Here is a 20783-nt window from a genome sequence, read left to right on the forward strand (position 1 = left end):
TCATTCTTAATTCCTTAGCGATAGACACAGTCACTGTCCACGTGTAGGAGTTGGGTTATATGCATAGACCCACCTTGGAGGATTCCAAAAGCCATGTTGAGATTCACTTGTTTGGAGCTGTAGGAAGGGTATATGACAATTCAATGGTCACAACAGTCAATACTGTACCAGTTTCAAATGTGGTGTGTGTTCTGGAGGTTTCCTCAAACTGCGTGCGCATAGAAAACCTGCCTTAACATTGAAATGAGCTCTATAGCAAAGAGGGAAATGAGCTTCTTTCATCTTAGGGATGGTTTTGTTTTCTCTTTGCAGGAGACATTCTTGATGAAGACGAGGACTATTTGATCGATGAGCAACATCCCTCCTTCCTCACTGACACAGAACCGTCAGCAGACGATTATTTGGAAGCCCCGGGCTCTTCCACGGCAGGGGCACCTCCCAGCAAGTCTCCAGCATTGACTAAAAAGAAATCTCGCCCCTACAAAGGTAGCTTGGACCTTTCTGTCCCGCCCCCCAGGACAGTCTGGTCTTGGGTTATAGTTTCCCTATCTCAGGCAGGCATCTCCTAATTTCAGAGAGTAAAATGCCAAAATAACTCTTCCAAAACAGTTTCCCACTTAATACATAATGTCAAAGTCATAGTAGATAAATGCTGTTGTGCTGTCCTTATACGTACATACTGTATATGTATAATCTGGGTGTATACATCTACATTTGGGGTAGAGAAGAATCAGATAATTTCATAAAGTTCAGGTTTTAGTGTTCAGACTATTTGAAATTATTTCATAAACAACATTAGCTGTCACAGTAATAAAAGTTTAGACAGTGGTGAGCCCTAAAGGATGAGTATATAGGTTCAGCTATTGTAATGGTCATTGTGTACCAGAATCCCTTTGTGGGAGGTGCTGAAAATTGACCATGGAGGCAAAGTCAAGGTGATATTACTTCTTTTATTTTTTAATTTTTTATTTTTTGTCTAAGCAATGGGGTTAAGTGACTTGCCCAGGGTCACACAGCTAGTAAGTGTCAAGTGTTTGGTCTGAGGCCGGATTTGAACTCTGGTTCTCCTGACTGCAGGGTCGGTGCTCTATCCATTTCGCCACCTGGCTGTCCCGTGATATACTTCTTAAGGGAAGTTTCTGCAGTAAATGTAAAGAGATGTTCACACCTCCCCAGAGGAGCAGCAGGGGTTCCTTGTGGACTCTTTCAGATTTCATAAATGTGTAGGGGATTCTGTCCATTTTCCATTCAGTAGGACTTTTACACCCTTAACTGGAGATACAGACATTACTAAAGACATGGTATTCCTGAAAAAAGAGGCTTTTTTTTCCCTCAATGTAACATTATTCATCCAAGAACACATCAGTTTGTTTGTTCATTTATTTATTTATTTATTTAGGAATGTCTCTGTGTCAGATAAAGAACCATATTCAGGTGGAGGAGGCTGTTGAGGTCTTGATTCTGTTAGGTAGGTTGCCATCTGGTGAAACTATCTATGATATGGCCTTGATGCCGTTGAGTGTTTAATGGGAAAATAGCGACTTTTGTGTATTTAATTACACCCCTCATCTAGATAAAGAAATTGAGCTTCTTTCCCCAGCTTTAGCTGAGGTACATAGAGTTCAAAATTAAGCTGTCATGTTCAAGAGCCTAGCAATATGAGGCAGCTAGGTTGCACTGTGGTTAGAGCATTGGGCCTGGAGTGAGGAAGACCTGAGTCCAAATCCAGCCTCAGACTTCATAGCTCTGTGATCTTGGGCAAGTCACTTAACCTCTGCCTGCCTCTGTTTCCTCAGTTGTAAAATGGGGATAATAATAACCCCTACTTCCCAGGGTTGTTGTGAGGATGAAATGAGATATTGGTACAATGCTTGACACGTAGTAGGTACCCTATAAATTCTTGTTCCTTCCCTGTGTGGAGGAAAGGAACTTAAATTTATTTTGGATTTTATGCCCTATGCAATGAGGCAGAAGGGGTATCTCTCCCATATTGTCTTAGCTCAATCAAGTGTCTAAATTCCAAATACCAAGCCCTGATGAAAACTATTAAGTTACTGGCTTAGACTCAACAGAGACAGCAGGAACATTAAACATTTCTGCCTGGCAAATGACTGAGAATTTCTTTAGCTTCTTGAAAATGACCATTTTGGGAGTAAGTCCTGGTTTTCAGCAGTTTTTGCAACACTCTTCTTTGTGGTGAACTATTGTTCCTTCCAAACTGCAACAACTGTATTTCCAAAACTCTAAATCTCTGGTATATTTGCCAAACTAACTTCATCCTTGGTTCACTGAATGTTCCAAGCAGGCATTGATACCCATCCCCATGCCACCTTCCCTTCCTTCCTCCCTCCTTCCCTCCCTCTCTCCCTTCTCTGCCCCCTCCCCCCCAAAAAAGGGGGGGGAGGGACAGGTACAATCACTTATCCTACAGGAATGCTGACTTTCTACAGCTGGCTTTCTCTATGTCAGATTAAGCCTTTTCTCCAAATGACCTCACCCTCCCTTTTCTCCAACCTCTATTACCCCGCTTGTAAAAGGAGCTGCCATTTTGACCCTTTTGACATTCTTCGTGTTCCGCCATGTCCTCCAGATGATGCTGACCTGGCAGAGTTAAAGCAGGAGCTGGAAGCTGTTGGGGACTTCCGCCATCGTTCTCCAAGCAGGTCTCTGTCTGTTCCTAACAGGCCTCGGCCACCTCACCCACCACAGAGACCCCCACCTCCAAGTAAGACTTCACTTGCTTTTACTTTGCCACAATGCCTGCTGGGAATACTTGCTTCCATGTGACCACTGAAAAATAAAATCACTGAATCCAGGTATCTTTCGAACTATCTGTTTTTGCACAATAAGTTGGCTTATTTTCCTTCTCCTCCTCTATTCTGAAACTACTAAAGAGTACTGCTGTTGAAGCCAATGCCACTTTAGCTACCTCTGGGATAGCACAATGCATTTCCAGGAGTAACTGAAGGGATTGATTTTTCAGAACTGTTATTCATTCTAGCCATTTTCGCTTTTAAGCAAGAATCACGACCAGCAGGGAATTTCCTTCTGTTTAAAGTTCCGGCTAATTGATTATCTTTCCCCACCCATCTCGTCACACGAGGTCAGACTTTGTCTGTCTCCCTCATTTCATATGCTCGCTGCGCACCTTTTCACTTTGTTCAAATTGTGTAGTCCTGGTAAAGAAGGAAATCACTCGGAGAGTACCCTATTTAGTAGTGTCACATTGTAAAATAGATCAGGTAATCCCAGCCCTGCTACTATTTGTGTCCATGGGCAGTCTCTGAGCTTCAGTTTCCTCATCTGTTAGATTAGATAGATAACCTTTAACATGCCATCCAATTCATCATGTGTGGTCCTATGTCATTTACACAAGTAGTACTGTACGCTCACACTTGTGACAAGACAGCCTATAATTCAGCATTGTCATTGTCTTCCAACAGTATCATTCTAGTAGAGAAGTGGCTGCTAAAATCCTCTAGTGAAGACTAGAAAAACATGTCACTTGATATGGTTCTAGTAGTCTTCTTTGGCTTTCTAAAATGACTCCTTTGCTCGTAATACTACTTTTTACTTTCTGAAAATACAATTTTGCCTTGCCTTTTTCTGTCTTATGTTTCTCCTCTTCTGATTTTTTTTTTTGAGGGAGGCAGTGTCATTTTTGTTTATGTCCTTTTTAAAAAAATAAGACATAGACTTTCATATTCTCTGACTTCATTATTGGATTCCCACTGGCCTTTGTTTATCCCAAAGCAATCTCAGTTGCAAAAGGAAACTGAACACAAGACTTTAAAAAAGATAAAGTTTTGAATTTAAATTCAAAATCAATTCAGCAAATACCAAATGATAATATAACTTTTCTTTTTTTGTTTTAAAGAAATTCAAACCATACACTGAGAAGTTAAACTTTCCAGTAGGTAGTTAGTACCCATTCTAGCTGAATTATAGTAATCTATGACTGAATGAAAAAGGGGAAATCACTGTCAAGTGACTGTGATACATTCTATGTCTATGAATGCTTTTTAAGTGCCAAATAAGTAATATTACGCAAAAATATCTTGCTTCTAGTTTTCTAGACATCACTCTTGTTAGGAAATTCTCTTAAGGGCTCATTGGACCTTTCATCAGCCACTGGGACACTGACTGAGGTTTGAGGTTGTGCCTTTTTTTTTTTCTTCCAGCTGGTTTAATGGTGAAAAAGTCTGCTTCTGATGCATCTCTTTCCTGTGGCACTCATGGGCAATATTCCATCTTACAGACAGCTAAGCTTCTTCCAGGAGCACCTCAGCAGCCAGTGAGTTCTTCCTTTTTCTCTGTCCAAAATGGTAAAATTCCAGTTCCCAAGGCTCTTATACCTTGTGTCTCACTCCTGGGCTGAGATGAGATTATCTTTAGTTCATGAAAGTTTAAAATTCTTATGTTTTTAATGCAATAATCATGCTAGATACCTCCTTGATGCAAGATACTGTGCCAGATTTTAAAAGCAAAGACATATTTTCTTCCCTCCCTCTTCCAAAAAAAACCCCCAAAAAACAAACCCAACCCATTCCAATGTACCACAAATAGTGGGGTTTTTTTTCATGTGGGCCTTTAAAAAGTTTGAGTTTAAAAAGCTGTTTCTTGTTTGCTTCTAAAAAGAAAAATATACCCTAGAATGCTAAGTTAGTTCAAGGCTGCCATTTGTATAATTGCTTTGTAGTTTTTGCAAACTCATTGCTGCTTCCCTTCTACTAACTGACATAAAAATGGAGGACTGATCGCTTTAAAACCCCATATTCACTCAATTTTGGAATGACTTGGCATTAGCTCTAGCTTTTACCCCTTTATTTGTTTTATTTGTGGATGCCTAGCATTTTAGAGTAGAGCCCAACAATAGGAAAATCTAGAAATCTGACAAATGTTTTCTTTTGTATTCATTCAACAAACATTAAATGACCACTCTGTGTAGAGCACCATGCTATCTAGGGGCTAGAGAAGACATAAAGATCAGATAACACATATCTATGTCCATATGGAATTTATAAAGTCAAGTGGGGGGGTGAGAGGGATAGCATACATACACAGATGACTAATAATATATGCTAAATGCAAAAACAAAAAGTTACAAATTTAAGGCTATGTGAGGTCCAAGGTGGAGAAAGGCAGTTATCAGTAGTGATATCTTGGAATGCTTCATGGAGGTTGCATTTGAACTTAGTTTTCAACTGAGTAGGATTTCAGTAAGCAGGAGGAGGTGGGCAGGGGCTAAGACATTCCAGCTTTATTCTATAGGCAATCAAGGAGCTACTGAAGGGGAAGGATTTTAAGCAGAGACATAACCTTATCAGATTTATGTATAAAGAAATTTTTTTTTCTTGAAAGGATCAATCAATAAGGACTTGGGGGTACATATGGTGTATATATATCATATACATGGTATATATGTGGTAACTGAATCTGTTCAGGTTTAACAGGTGACATTCAGTGTGTTCTGCTGTGGAGATTTTGTCTACAAGGATTACTTATCTCCTTTTCCTCTTCTGTTTATCCGGAAGCCTAAAGCCAGGACTGGGATAAGTAAACCGTATAATGTCAAACAGATCAAAACCACCAATGCTCAGGAAGCCGAGGAAGCCATTCGGTGCCTCATGGAAGCAAAAGGAGGTGAGTGGAGTGGCCCACTAGGTTTTGAAATCTTTAGCCAGCCACAAGCCTTCAGTTTCCTTTTTCTCCTTCCAACCAGAAACTAGGGTCTGAGAAAGAATTGCATTTCCCTTTCGGATATGAAATTAAGTATTCCCTAATATCCTTGGTTTTCTCTAAAATTCCACTCAAGATTCCACTTTTGGTACTACCGAGTTTGTTTTTTGGCCATTTCTGGTCTCTTTTTTCTCTTGAAAAGAATATACAGCACTCAAAAATCCTAGTATATCGCATGAAGCCTTCATAATAGCAGTATGGGAAGGAGAGCTTCAAATAAACAAAAATGAATTTAAGAACAGTTGGTGATGCAAGGCAGTTAATTCATTCTGCTGGTTCTGTAGTCATCAGGTACTGGTGGTTTCATGTGACATTTAAGACATAAAGCTGCTCTTTTGAGTCACCCCTGAGAATAACTGGACAACACAGACTCTCATCAGTCTTTTCCTAGGTCTGTAATCCCACCTGGAGTTTCACCATCACTTTTTCCCATTAATTGTATTTTGTTATTCTCAGACTGAAATGGTTACATTTTACATTGGTGTCTCTGATTTCATTCTTCCCTGTGCATTTAGTTTACGTTTACCATCTAGATTTACAAATCCACAAAGAAATGTTTTGTTGTTGTAAAACAACAACAAAAACCCTTTTAAAAGTTGATGCTGTGTAGAAGTAATTCCATTCACAGGAGATAGGAATCTTTTCCAGTACCTTCATATCTGCCTCTATTCTAGGAGGTCAGTGTAAACAGCTGAGGCCAAGCTTTAGGCCAACAGCAAATGCTTAGAATCCTTTCTAGCAGAGAAGCTTAGGCTATTCGATCTCCAACGTACTGAGTCATAGTAGGCCAAGCTGGTCACGTGTCTGTACTAAATCAGCAGGGTGGTGAGCCTCAAGGAGTCGGGAACCACCATGCTGCTTGAAGAGGGGCCGCATGGCCCAGATTGGAAATGGAGCTGGTTCAATCTCCTGTCCCTGACTGCTCAGGAGAGAGACCTTCATTTGTTCAAACATGCTGTTGTTCTGTTTCAGGAACACAAGAAGAAACACTAAATGCAGTTTTCTTAAGGAACCAAGTGTCTACCAAACCACAGCCCTTATCTAATGTATCCAAGCCAGGGTCTTCTCAGACAACCCAGCTCCTCCCCCATCGACCCGCACCTAGAGTTCCTGTGATTAAGAAGCCAACTCTTCGAAGGACAGGAAAAGTAAGATGCTGACAAAAGAAACTTGCTATTCCTTCCTTTAAGTGTTAGAGGATAGAGAATGGGGGAAGGTGGATTTATTTATTTATTTTGTTAGGGATATATTTTGTAATCACAAACCAGTTGAATTTGAGTCCTTCTCCATTATCCAGTTCAAGAATCCAAGATATAAACAGACCTCCAGGAAAAGTTTTCACAATATTGTCATTTCTATCCTGGGTGACTCCCTCCATGCCCCATCTTTTTCTCTAGATGAGTCAAAAAAAAAAAACAACCAAACCTCAAAAAACATACAGTGTACTCTCCTCCACCAATCCACAGCTGCGATGAGATGAGTTTTATAAGGGTCCTCAAGCTCCTCAAAACAAAGGAAGTTGTGGACAGTCCTGAGTTCCTCGGTTTCCTGTATTCTCAGTATGCACATTCCTGAGTGTTGACACGCACAGATTTCGTTTCTTGATTGCAAAATGATTTATCACAGATAGGAATGTTCCCGGGCAAACTCTGGCCTGTGGCCTGGGGACACTGGTCAGACAGCTCTTATTGCCGCTTCTTTTGCAGATTGTCTTTTGCTCTCACTCCCGAGCTTCTCCACCTTGCTTACTGCTTCAGAGAAATGAATTTGTAAGGACAGTAGCAGCACAGAGACTTGCACCCATAGAGTCATCTGGATCCCCCGTTTGATCTCAGAATGTGCTAGTTAACCGGACATTTGGTAAACACCGGCCTAGCCATCATTGCAATCCATCCCTCACCCTCTGCCATTTCTTCACCTTTGTAGAGAATAGAAGTGATTTTGGTGCCATATACTTTAGCTTGCCATCTCCTTTCTTGGTCACTAGCTGTGCTGTGCTTTGGCTTATCATCTGTTCATCCTTCTTTCTTTCTCATCCTCTTCCTCAGATGTCTCTATTCTCTTCTTAAAAAAAAAAAAAAAAAAGATCAGCATTGTGTCTACATATCCAGGCTGCCACAGGGGAGTTGCAATAAAATACTCTCAGAAAAGTTGAGGGTTTTTTTTCTCCTAAGGGTCCAAAGGAAATGCCAACAAGACTGTTGTGACATTGGCATTCACAGTGGAAAGCATGACTCGTTTAGCACAAATAGCCTGTTTAATGTGTGTGATTATTTTGAAGCATAAGCCAGGAAGTAAAGTTGACATGTAAAGTTTATATATTCACGATCTTTTTTAAAATACATGCATGACTCAAAATAGCTGTGACATCAGTGAGATGAGTAAAATCCTTTAGCCTGCTTAGTGCCATCCCACTCAGGTATAATATTAATCCACTAATAAGAGTCTTCATGTTGTTCAGAGTAAAGAAAAAATATCCACCGAAAAAGAGGAATGATTTCAGAAGTATTTATTTTTAGCAGTAAGTCTGTAATCCCTAGTGTGGCACACTGGAAAAGTTTGCCCCCATCCATTCAGCATGACCTTTGGTTTCATCATTTCCATCCCTGCTGGATGAACTGAACCTGCCCTTACTCCTAGGTAGCTGCCATTTTTGTTTCCCTGCCCAATTCTTTCTTGTTTGGCTCATCCCCATCCCCATTTCCGGCATGCCAGTCATTCTCAACATTTTGATGTTAGAATGTTAGTTCATTCCCACCTCTGTTCTTTTTTCCCTACGAGTGTCACATGACTCTGAATTTCGAAGTTTCATTTACATATTTGCTTACTGATCTCCATTGTGTTTTCTTCAGTCTTTATCCCCAGAAGAGCAGTTTGAGCCTAGTGTTGAAAGCACCACTCTAGTGGCGCCCCCTCGAGTTGCTCCTGTCCCCAAACCAAGAACACTGCAGCCTGGGAGAACTGTCGAGAGAAGACTGAGTGGGGAAGTGCCTGCTGACGGAGATGCCACGGTGTCCCCACCTTTGGAAACTGCTTCCCTTGTTCCCAAGGTTCCCCCCAGGAGGAAGAAGTCGGCCCCAGCAGCTTTTCACCTGCAGGTTCTGCAGGGCAACAATTTGCTCCTCCAGGACGTGACTTGCTGTAGCGGGAACAACAACCACCACCACAATGACTCTCACCCTTGGGCCGGCGACCAGCCTGACTCAGGCCCACTTGCTTCACAAGCAGACCTTCTTGGCACTTTACCAGGGCCCAGCCTACATGCCGACAGTACAAAGGCAGCAAAGACAGAGGCAGCCACCCTTCTTGGTGAGCATCAGGACCCCTTCCTGAGCCTCCTCCACCACCCAAAGATATTGAACACTGGCTGGTTTACTAAGAGTGCTGAGCCTTTGGGTACAGTCACCCTGAATCTGGAAAGGGAACCCCCCAGCCCAGCACAAGTGAGTGTTCCAGCTGCTAAGGTGGGACCTTCACCAGCCCACGGACACAAAGACTTTGGACACTGGGTTATATTCAATGATGAGGAAGACCAGAGGACAGCATTGCAGCTGTTTGATCCACTGGCGAAAACATGACAAAAAGACCTTTACAAACACTCACTGCCTTGTAAAGTTGTGTGTCTTTTTCCCCCTCAACATATCATTCACTGTAAATCCCAATAAGAAACTCCCTCTATGTCAAATGGGGACTTTTTCTTCTTCTGTTTAAACAGTACATTGGAGAAAGTATAAGTGTTTATTTGGTCTTACAGAATTTTCTGAAAATAGTTTATCTTTAATCAGTAGGATCAATTGTCATTCCTCCACCTTAGCCACTGAGAAAATGCTTTGTTGCAGGTTTGGGCATGTTGGGTTATTTTTTCTCTTTGTGAACTTTCCTTTTTTCTCACTCTTGACTTCCCCACCCCCTAAAAAAATGTCTCATTGCATGTTTTTTTTGTTTTTTTTTTTGGAGAGAGAAACTGCAAATCTAATGGGTATTTTGCTCCAGGGTATGATTTCTCTCCTTGAATATGGACTGCATGTTACAAGTCACAAGATACTTGTGTGTTTTCTGTATAAATTAGCTGACATAATGGTACCAGATTGCTCACCAGTACCTTTAAACTGGCCTTGCTTAAACCGTCAGCCTTCAGTCAACTAATTTGTTGAAAAGCCCCAAGACCAAAGTGGTTGAAAACATGTCAAAGGCAGTGTTGGAAGAGGTAAGCAAAAGTGAGCCAAATGCCCAAATATACATTTTGTTGATCCTGTGTCATAAGATTCTTGTCCACATGCATAATACTGTGGATTTACATTGAGCCTATGTCTAGTGTTTTAACACTAGCTCAAATTGACTAAAAAAAAAAAACCAAAACACTTGCACCATGACCTATGTGATATATAGTCCTTAAACTGCTGCAGATCCTTGGCATGTGTTTTTAAATTATGTCTTTATACTACATACCTAGTATACCACATAAAACCTCACTAATCTTTTTCTCATATATTCCACAAACAGAATAAGCACAAAATGAATAGCTTTGTTTAGTGATTGTGCACATTTGAAAGTCCACGTTATCCTGAGCTTTCTATCCAGAGTTTTCTAGAGGGACAGTACCACATGCCCCATCATCAAACAACCTCTAAGACAAAACTTCTTTGTTCTTTTAGGTGTCTTTTTCTTTTTTTTCATGTGTGTATGTGTTCTAGCTTTTTTCCCCGCCAGCTCCAAAATTACATTGATTTCTGGCTCTCTAAACCATACTGAATGTGGTAGGAGTGTTTCTGTTTTTAAACTGTTAGGCCTGAGTTGCTCTGCTTTTCGCTTGGAGCTGATCAGATTTTCTTCATGTGGAATCCATTGGCCACTCGGGGTAAATAGCCACGTGTACAGAGACACAAATGAATACCACTTGTTTACTCAGGTTCAGCCTAGATGACTTACAGGTAAGGTTAAACCCTACTTTAGAGATGGTATAAGAATAAGACACAGTTTAGAATGAGAGCAGTTGCTAGTGACCTTGGTTCTCAAACACTATTGAGTTTCCCAAAATTCTTCATTTTAATTCACTTTAAGTTTTAAAGAATAAACATGGTGTTATACCACTTTAAGGAGTTAAGGGAGGAAAACTTCAAACCAAACAATGACAGCACGTTACAATCCTCAAAAGTCTGAATGTTTTAGCTCCAGGACACCCAGAGCTGGTAGGTAGTGTGTTAAGAGGATAAAACAACACAGTATCCTATTTATTTTCAAGCAGAGAATTTTGGCCTTTTGGTTCTTTGAGATGCCTTGAATATTTAATCATTCTTCTATATTACCTACAGAACCAGGATTCAAGGGATGGCCAAGGATGTCCTCTTCTACCTGTATTTTTTTTTTTTTTAGGGATTCCCCCTTTCCTCTGCCCCCTTTCTCAAATACTTGGTTGTAATGAAGGTGAGTAGGACCAGGCTGTTCATAACCATGCCATTTTCCTTCTTACCACAGCCAGAGTCTGAGTTTTGAGAATGGCTCTCTTTAATGCCCAGTAAATTAATACTAGCCCACCTCTCTTTTATCTCGAGTCCGTTTTCAGATGCAATGGACATGTTGGGACCCCCAGCTTATCAAATGATATCCATGTGGAAGTTGAAAGCACTCCGATGTGTATCTGCTACAACCCTGTGCTGTGAAGCAGACGGGCTGCATATGAATTATCTTCATTTGTTACTGGCTAGGAGATTGAGGCTGGAAAGTTAAATTATCTCAGGACGAATGAGGGCTTGAACCAGAATCCAGATCTTCTGAGTCTTGGCTCAGTGTTCTTTCCAAAAGGGGTATATTGCTGACCTTTCAGCTCAGCAATCTGCTAAAAAAAAAAAAAACTGCGAAGGAAAAAGCCAAGGAGTTAAAGTTTGAAAGAAGTTAAATGTGATGTGATTGGGGTTTTTTTTTTTAAAGTTACTTGTAAACAGAGGAAAAAAATTTTTTTTTAAAAGATATAGAATAGCAGATGGAACTGACAGATGAAAGGAAAATAGAAATTGTGCAAGTGTTAGCAGAGAGTAGATTGTGAGTTGATAGAATATACGATAAGTTATCCCACCCTACGGTTTCATTTTTAAAACTGGCAGTTTATATATAAATTGGTTGATATGTATGTGTGTATACGTACATATACATATACATGTATATATAAATGGTGTCTTCCCTGCACTGGAAGCAGAAATTGAATGATAATCTAGGTTCTTGGTCTTTGGTATGTCATGGAGCCCTTTAGTAGTGTGGTGAAACCTCAGAATAAGAAATCCTTAGAATAATGTTTCATAGGATTACAAAGGAAAACAATTACACCGAAATAAAGATGTAACATTTTTTCTACCAAATTCACAGACCCAGTTTAAAACCCCTGATTCCACGCTGCACTATGGAGAATTTACTTCTATAACTTTGCTTTTTAGTTTTTCCACTAAAATGGTCCTACGAAACCTGATTACTGTCAGTCTGCTACTTGTAATACAGATGGTTTGAAAAGCTATAGGTTACTACGGAGTTATTCAGGTACCTTGAAAATTTAGCTTTGCCTCTGTCCGTATTCTCTGATGCCTATTGGGTTATGGTACTGTCTTCTGAAATACATCACAGGATCAATTTAGAGCTAAAAGAGAGCTAGAGTCCACGTAGTCAAGCCTCCCCTTCATTTTATATGTGAGGAAATGGAAGCCCAGAGTGGTCAAGCGACTTCCCAAGGTAGGTCTCACTGGGGGCAAAGGACAGGTGAAGCCTTGATTCAAACCCAAGTCTACAGACTCAAAATTCAGTGTTCTTTCCATAGTACAATGTTATTTTTTTTTTCTGCTAAGACTCACATAAATATGGTTGAAATAAAGACCATTTATCCCTGTGAAGGTTTTGGAATAGTTGCTGCTGCTGAAACATTGTTAATAAAAGCACTGCCAGATATACACATCCATCCAACCCAAGGTAATTTATTAAAGTATTTTCTCCATAATAATGCATCAAGTGTGTTGAGAAAGGAATTAAGCAGATGATTTACTGAGTAAATTGTAACCACTTAGCAGTTGAAAATCTGTGATGTTTTGTTTGAAGTGGATTTTTTTTTTGTATTCAAGTTGTAAATATTGTCTATTAAATGTTTCTTTTAAAAAAAAAACCCACAAAACTAACAGTTGAATAATTCATACTTTCAGACAGAAAACCTTTGGAAATCTTCAATTGTCAGCTTTGGCTGTCCTAGTCCAACCTGAACATGCAGATAACATAGCCATTTGCAAACCATATGACAAATAGTTTAATATAAAAGGAGAAAATAACCTATTCAGAAAAAGCTGAAAAGGAAGCAAGTATTTGTACTGCCTTGACAAACTTATACAGACATTATATCAGGAAAAACTTTAAGTTAGCAGTTACTGTTTAAGTAGAGCAAGAATGGAACTCCTTTCCAAACAAAGTTGTTGGCGAGACATGGTTTGAGTGTGCATTACAGCCTAGAGAGAGAGGAGTGGAAAGGCTCACTCACATCAGAGTCTTTCCTGTCCTATGTCTGTCTGCATGGGGCCCATGTATTTCAGTAGTAGGAACCTAAACCATTCTCCTCATGGCTGATTCTTCTTGAACAATACACAAGGGCAGCCTATAACAAATACTTGTGTAAGTCGTTCCAGTCGTGCCCAACTCTCCACAACACGGTGCAGCAAAGATCACCACTGCTGGGATTTTCTTGGCAAAGATACTGGAGTGCTTTGCCATTTCCTTCTCCAGTGGATTGAGGCAACAGAGGTAAAGTGACTTGCTCAAGGTCACACAGCTAGTAAGTGTTTGAGGTCAGATTTGAACTCAGGTCTTCCTGACTCCCCACCCAGCGCTCTATCCACCCAGCCACCTAGCTGCCACTTTAATCAACAGATTAAGGATTAAACAGATTAAGGAATATTTTGATGCTACCATGTTTGCCTTTCACTTTGATTTATGACAAAAGTACTTCATGCTTGGAGCCAATAAGATTATTCAAATCAAATTGCCATATTTAAAAGAGTTGCATTCTGTGACTCAATGCCTCCGTTTAACTCACTTGCCTTATGAAGCAATTACAAAGTCCCTGAAGTGAAGTTCTGATATACTGAATAAATGAATTTATGGTTATTGGTATTCCCCACCCCCCACCCCCCCATCCCCTGCCCCATTCAGAATCACCACTGACTTTGTGTTATGGAAAGACAGTGCTTAAAATAGTTCATCATTTACATTTTTATGAAAGTGGCTCATTCTCATTTGGGCAATCCTTGAGTCTGAAGATTCTTCCTGGTTTTTAATGCTTTTAGCCTTATTTTTATAATTTTTATAGTAGTATACCACCCTTTTTAAAAAGGCAATTTTCTAGTATATTTTTAGGCACTTTCAATTTAGCAGATATTTGCCTTGCTTTAAGATCCAACATAAGGGCTTAATCAGTTCTGTAGGTGCTTTTAAATTTTTATTAAACATTTCCCACAGGCACAAAATTGTTATTACACAAAATGACAATAAAAGTATACACTGATGTACCAACAGTACAGAAAAATGAAAATTCAGGGTTTGTGCCTCAAATTCCAGTAATTACAAAAGGACTTCAGAGGCACTGTGACATATGAACACAGCACAAATGGGAAGACATTGTAAACATCATTGTATTGTGCTCTATTTACAGTTGTGAAATGCTGGCACCTGTTATTCTGTCTATCTCCATGTGGCAGAAAGAAACACTTACCAACATTCCTTTTGGGTGTAACTGTAAGGTTGCAAATCTGCTCAGTGTCCAAGACAGAAGGGGACTCTTACATTCTACTTTCCAGTCTGATTCCCACCCTACCTCAGGATGGAGAAAAACTCAAGCTCTGCCTCTGCCCAAGGTATATGTGCAGTATAAAGCAGGTGCCTGGTGGTTTTTAAGGGAAGAGAGATGAATCAAGGTTTATAATAACAAATAGCAACTTTATGTCTCATTAGAGCTTATTTTAAAAAAGCAGAACCTATAGTACCTGGCAACTGCCCAGCATGTCCATAAACATGATCATGATTATGGGTACCCTCAGAATCATTTAAACAATCATGTTAAAATGTGGTCAGGAACTCTGGGTGATTTATCTTGGGGGAGAAAAAGCAAAATTAGTTTTTTCTAGAAGTTGCATTGAAAAGCCATTAATGAAATTAACCTATTAATAAAATGGCTGTTTTCCAAAATTATTCAAATCTATATTATTCTTACTATTTTACATCACCACTTATGTACCTCGTTTTTAAAAAGCCAATGGCAGCTAAACTCATTGTCATTTCATCTTCACAAGGTAAAACTCCTGATCTCACAAAGCTATTGTGATGCTCAAAATAAATACAGGGCATTAAAAATACACTGCAGATTTTAAAGTGCTATATAGCATCCAATGTGATTATTACTATTTTCATCAACATTCAGTGTGCCTACACACTACCCCATATAGGTAAGATAATTTGCCTGCAAACTTATGGTAAGTTCAAAGCAAAGTTGGACATCTTTCCCAAACATTATTCTCAATAAGAGGAATAGCTACTGCATTAAGATTTCCAGAAACAATCGCATACCATTCTTTCAAGTTAATGGAAAGTACTTTTAAGTATTTTTAAAAACCATTTGTTTTTAGTTGTGGGTTATTAGTTGACAAGATAAAAAGGAAATATTCCATACTAAAACATCCCATTGTCACAGAACCATGGGCCAGAAAAACCTACAGGTTTACTTCTGTGAGCTCTAGTCTTCATTCTTTCCCAAACAACTGGGTAACTAAATATGTTGAACTTTCAACCATCTGTCACATCTATACAATGCAACATATTCCTCTCAATCCACCTTCAGATAGCCCAATTTCTACTTTTATAAATAACAATCATTGTTTGTTTTCTTACATATATATTCATCCTTCACCACTCTAAAAAAAAAAAAATTCCTATTTTGTGAAAGGAAATGTCTGCCAAATCCAAACTAGGTAGCATACAGTATCACTGAGTAGTTCTAAATGTTACTTAAGTGCAGTTTTTTTTTTATACACGTTTATGATATTTAAACACTGGATTAATCAACAACCCTCACTCTTTATCTGAGAATAAGTTAATAGCAGAATAGTACATTATTTAAAAGGTTAGCCTAAAGTGAATGCACAAGAAAATTATTTATCCTTAGCAACAGAAGCATACAATAAATTTCTATCTGTGAAGCCAGTTCAATCACTCAGATATGAAAAAGCCAGCTTTGAAATGCAGACAGCCTAAGTGAAGTTTATTATTTTTTTTAGAAGTCTGCTGCATTTGTGAAACCTAAAATAAAATCAAAATCTAATCTATTTTGGTCCTTAGTGGTAATTGCTCCCCACTTCAAGTATTCACCAAGTGACAGATTTTTCTGGTTAAGAAGTGGCATTTAATCCCTTTCAGGTCCACTAATTCTTTTTCTGGTGGGAGTCAGAGGGCTTGTCACAGCAGAAATGAGGAACACTTCAGCTCTCTTTCAGATGCCACCATCTTAAAGTGTAGACTATAAACTGATGCACAGAAAATGCCCTTAATGGAAGAAAATTTAGCTACTCAATCTTTATTGCCACCTCTGCTTGTGTGCTTTACCTTTCAGGTATTTTTGAGTAGCTTCCTGCTGTCTTCAATGTAGTCCAGACTGCCTTGGTGTCTTATCTATTGGGTCTTCTCAGTTCCACAGATCTCAAAAAATGCCCAGCATCATGTCCACACGACAGACAGGAACAAGAATGAAGACCTATTAATTTTCAAGGTCTTTAGCTAATGTTTCTCGAATGAACTGTAAGGTACGTTGGTACAAGAAAGTGTCCTTCTTCTTTGGCTTGCAAATATTCAGATGATTAACTGCTACTGGAATTAGATCTCCAATGCCCAAATCTGAGGAAAAGCAAGACAGTGAAAATACTTTAGACTTTAAGGAAAGAGGCTAATTTTAAAATACCATACTGAAAGAGTCCTAGGCTTCCAAATGTCAGATCTGGATTGGTACCTGGAACTGGATAGAAAATGACAGAACTGCACTTGGCCCTGCCCCATACCCAGGTTGTAGATTCTGAATCTGAGACCCTTCTCATTCTTTTATTGGCATGCTCTGAAGGGTATATTCCTGTTCCCCATGTCCACATACCTCTCTTTCTCCTTATATCAACCTGGACTGGATAAATGACTCAGTGTGACTTTTTTTCTAAGATTTCTCCATCAGAATTTGGTTTGGAAGATTTTTATTTGGGGTGGGGGAAGGAGATGGATGGAGCCTGCTGTACTTCTTCATGTTACTATACCATCCTGGCTCTATGAATTAATAATTTTTTTTAAAAACTATTTTTAGTTTTCAACATTCATTTCCATAAGCTTTTGAGTTTTAAATTTTCTCCCCCTCCCTCCCCAAGATGAATTAATTAATCTTTCCTTAATATCCCTCATACTGCAATTCTGGCAACTTAATTAGTAATTAGTGGTATCTTAAAGCCACTGTCTTTGAGGTCTTCATCTGACCCTGATTAAATTAAATTAAATGCTTCTTTGGAGTGAGTATTTATAATTTAATTTAACTAGGCTTTCTCAAACTTTTCCCCTTGACTCATTCCTTATTCTCCCCTCCACCACACACACAAAATCTTTTGAATGTTTCTTGGGTTAGTAGGGAGAGTTTCTTGATGGTTGTTTCAAGTCCTCTTTTGGTGAAGTGGGAGAATAAAAGAAGAATTAAACAGAGGGAAGGAAAAGTGCTGCCTTGACAGGATGAAGAAGGAATATGACAGAACTGAAAGAAAATAAAAATATGGGAGCAGATAACCAGAAAAGATGATGTTGACATCAACCACTCTAGTCTCTATATTTCAAGTTCAAGAAAAATGGTTTTAACCCCTATTTTTTTAACCTTGTGCAGTTCTTTCTTGAATCTTCCTTATAACCCTTCTTAAAAGATAGACACCAAATGTAGGTTTAATAACTGTAGCCCCATCTCCTACATGAAGCCATCTCTTTTATATAGATGCACATTGTCTCCTCGATAGAACAGAACCTCTTCAAAGGCTGGGACTTTGTATCCCTAGCACATAAACAGTAACTCAAAAAAGCACACACCTGCTGATTCCACTGGCACCACATGTAACTTAATCATGCTACCTATGCAGGTCGGTAGTGTTTCTACAAAATTCAACACCTGGAAATTCTTGTCCTTAGCAAATGTCAGGAAGTCATCCTGAAGTTTTTTAAGTGCAGGACAATCTGTAGGAACATTCAAGATAAAAACAGACCATTATGTTTACTTAATTTCATACACAAAAAAGACCACTTACCTTTTAAAATTTAACTAGCAGTATATATTTGATGTATGCTTGGAAAATTAATAGCCAATTATATAAAGTAACACAAAACATAGAAAACAGGACATACACACAGACTATACCAATCTTTTAAAAAAGGTACCATTATCTAAAAAACACAGAAGACAAAAAAGATAATAAGAAAAGGATACTGAAGCAAATAAAATGTTATCCAGAAGTTTTTTTTCTCTTCAACAATCTGAAATTTATTATTATTTTGAATCAAAAAGTCACATTTCTATATATATTACCACCAAGACCCAGCAGGAAGAGACAGAGAAATAACATTTAACATAACAACAGACAATATAAAATACTTGGGAGTCTATCTGCCAAAACAAACCCGGGAACTACATGAACACAATTACAAGATGGAGATTCATATAAATAAAGACAGATCCAAACAACTGGAGAAATATTAACTGCTCATGGATAGGTCAAGCCAATATAATAAAAATGACAATTCAACCTACACTTACTTACTTATTCAGTGCCATGCCATTTAAACTAACAAAGAATTATTTCATAGATCAAGAATATCAAGTGAATCAATGAAAAAAAATGTGAAAGAAGGCAGCCTAGCGATAAGATCTCAAACTATATTACAAAGCAGTAATCATCAAAACAATCTGGTACTGGCTAAGAAACAGAACGGTGGATCAGTAGAATAGATCAGGTACACAATACACAGTAAATGACCACAGTAATTTAGTGTTTTACAAACCCCAAAATCCAAACTTTTAGGGCAAGAACTCACTGTTTGATAAAAATTGCTGGGAAAACTGGAAAATAGTTTGGAAGAAATGAGGTGCAGACCAACATCTCACACAGTATACCAAAACAAGGTCAAAACAGGTACATGATTTAAACATAAAAAATGACATAAGCAAATTAGGGGACCATGGAAAATTTTACCTGTAAGATCTATGGATAAGGGAAGAGTTTATGATCAAACAAGAGACAGACAAGATTATGGGAAGTACAATGGGATAATTTTGATCACATGAAATTAAAAAATTTTTACATAAACAAAATCCAATGCAGTCAAAATTAGAAGAAAAGCAGGAAAATGGGAATTTTTACATTAAGTTTCTCTGATAAAGGATTCATTTCTCAAATATATATGGCACTGAGTCAAATTTATAAAAATAAGAGCTATTCCCCAATTGATAAATGGTCAAAGTATATGAACAGTTTTCAGAAGAAGAAATCTAAGCTATCAATAGTTATATGAAAAAACACTCTAAATCACTATTGATTGGAGAAATGCAAATTAAAACTCCGAAGTACAATCTCACACCTGTCTGATTGGCTAACATGACTGAAACATAAAATGACAAATGCTGGGGAGATGTGGAAGAACAGGGACACTAACATACCGTTAGTAGAGTTGTGAACTGATCCAATCATTCTAGAGAATAATTTGGAACTATGTCCAAATGGCTACAAAACAGTCCATACCCTTTGACCCAGCAATGCCACTCACTACTAGGTCTTTACCTCAAAGAGATCAAAGAAAAAGGAAAATGACGTATATGTAAAAATATATTTATAGCAGCTCTTCTTGTGGCAAAGAATTGGAAAGTGATGGGATGTCCATCAACTGGGGAATGGTTGAACGAGTTGTGGTATATGATCATGATGGAATATTATTGCACTGTAAGAAATGACCAGCAGGATGGTTTCAGAAAAAACCTATATGAACTGATGCAGAGTGAAGTGAGCAGAACCAGGAGACCATTGTACACAGTAGCATCAATACTGTAATGATTATCTAATTTTTAAAAATAAAAAGCAAAAAGAAAATCAAAAAGTCAAACCAAAAAGGCCTCAATCTATAAACTCAATAACTTTTAAATATGTATCCATCAAATTATTCAAATCACTAGTGATGGCTATCTCAGATCACGACCCCATTCAACTCCTTATGGTGTCCCTGGAACTGCCACTCTATCCTCTCTATCTTTTCTGTGACAGAAAAGGGCTGTGGAAGCTCAGGCTGTATCTTCACTGCAATAACTTGCTTAACACTTTAGTGATAGTCTAATTCCAGTTTGCTTTCTAGGCTCTGCTTAAAACTTAGCTAGCAGGGAAGAATATCATGCAAATGTGGTAGCCCTTACATTCATTATATTGGAGAAGCTGTATTAGGAAAACTTGGTTTCATTTTAAATAGTGTGCTCTTTGCCTCTTACTCTTAACAGAATGCTTTCCTACCAACAGATGAAGAAAAAGATTCATGTCAAACTGGAATTTTTTTGGTCCTTCCTATTAAAATAATGAACTACAGTGCTACAGAAAATAATGATTTACCGAGAAAACTTTTTCAAATCACTTATTATTTATTCACACTGAGGCATACAAAATAAATACTTGGTCCCAAGGTCTGTGGAACTGACATCTTTACCCTGATTTTTCAAAAGCTCGAGTCTGACCAAATTGCCTCCCTACTCAGTAAACTCAGTAAACTCCAATGGTTTTGTATCACCTTTAGGTGTGAATATGAATGCCTCTTTCAGACAATTCTAATCTGGGCTCTTTCTGCCTTCCCTTATTCCTCGACCTTATGCCCCTCCCCAGCCTCCACAATGTAGCCAGACTGCTCTAACTGCTGTTCCTGGAACAGACCTTGCATCTCCATTTCCATGCCTGTATTCTCAGTCTCCTCTGCTCCACCCACCTCCAAGG

At 38.6% G+C, this 20783-nt stretch overlaps 2 protein-coding genes across 10 annotated transcripts in view; one reads left to right on the plus strand and one right to left on the minus strand.

The window, feature by feature from the left end:
* Nucleotides 1–11610, plus strand: part of LOC114031525 (synaptojanin-2) — a 143526-nt gene extending 131916 nt beyond the window's left edge. For 2 of the 3 annotated variants that reach the window (XM_027846650.1, XM_027846651.1), the window contains 6 exons: nt 313–486; nt 2591–2725; nt 4182–4294; nt 5535–5643; nt 6712–6887; nt 8592–11610. In XM_027846650.1, the coding sequence (XP_027702451.1) occupies nt 313–486; nt 2591–2725; nt 4182–4294; nt 5535–5643; nt 6712–6887; nt 8592–9317 (1433 nt within the window). In that variant the 3' untranslated portion in view covers nt 9318–11610. Of the gene's footprint in view, nt 1–312; nt 487–2590; nt 2726–4181; nt 4295–5444; nt 5644–6711; nt 6888–8591 lie in introns of those variants that run through there. The other variant, XM_027846652.1, reaches the window with a different exon arrangement.
* The window catches only part of LOC114031526 (protein SERAC1-like), an 85483-nt gene continuing 71903 nt past the window's right edge, over nt 7204–20783 (minus strand). For 3 of the 7 annotated variants that reach the window (XM_027846656.1, XM_027846655.1, XM_027846653.1), the window contains 2 exons: nt 17854–17997; nt 14188–16644 (listed from right to left, as the gene is read on the minus strand). In XM_027846656.1, the coding sequence (XP_027702457.1) occupies nt 16508–16644; nt 17854–17997 (281 nt within the window). In that variant the 3' untranslated portion in view covers nt 14188–16507. Of the gene's footprint in view, nt 7801–14187; nt 16645–17853; nt 17998–20783 lie in introns of those variants that run through there. The other 4 variants (XR_003567750.1, XR_003567749.1, XR_003567747.1 and 1 more) reach the window with 4 other exon arrangements.

Source organism: Vombatus ursinus, unplaced genomic scaffold, assembly GCF_900497805.2.
Source record: "Vombatus ursinus unplaced genomic scaffold, bare-nosed wombat genome assembly UNPS02015175.1, whole genome shotgun sequence".
Classification (NCBI taxonomy): domain Eukaryota; kingdom Metazoa; phylum Chordata; class Mammalia; order Diprotodontia; family Vombatidae; genus Vombatus; species Vombatus ursinus.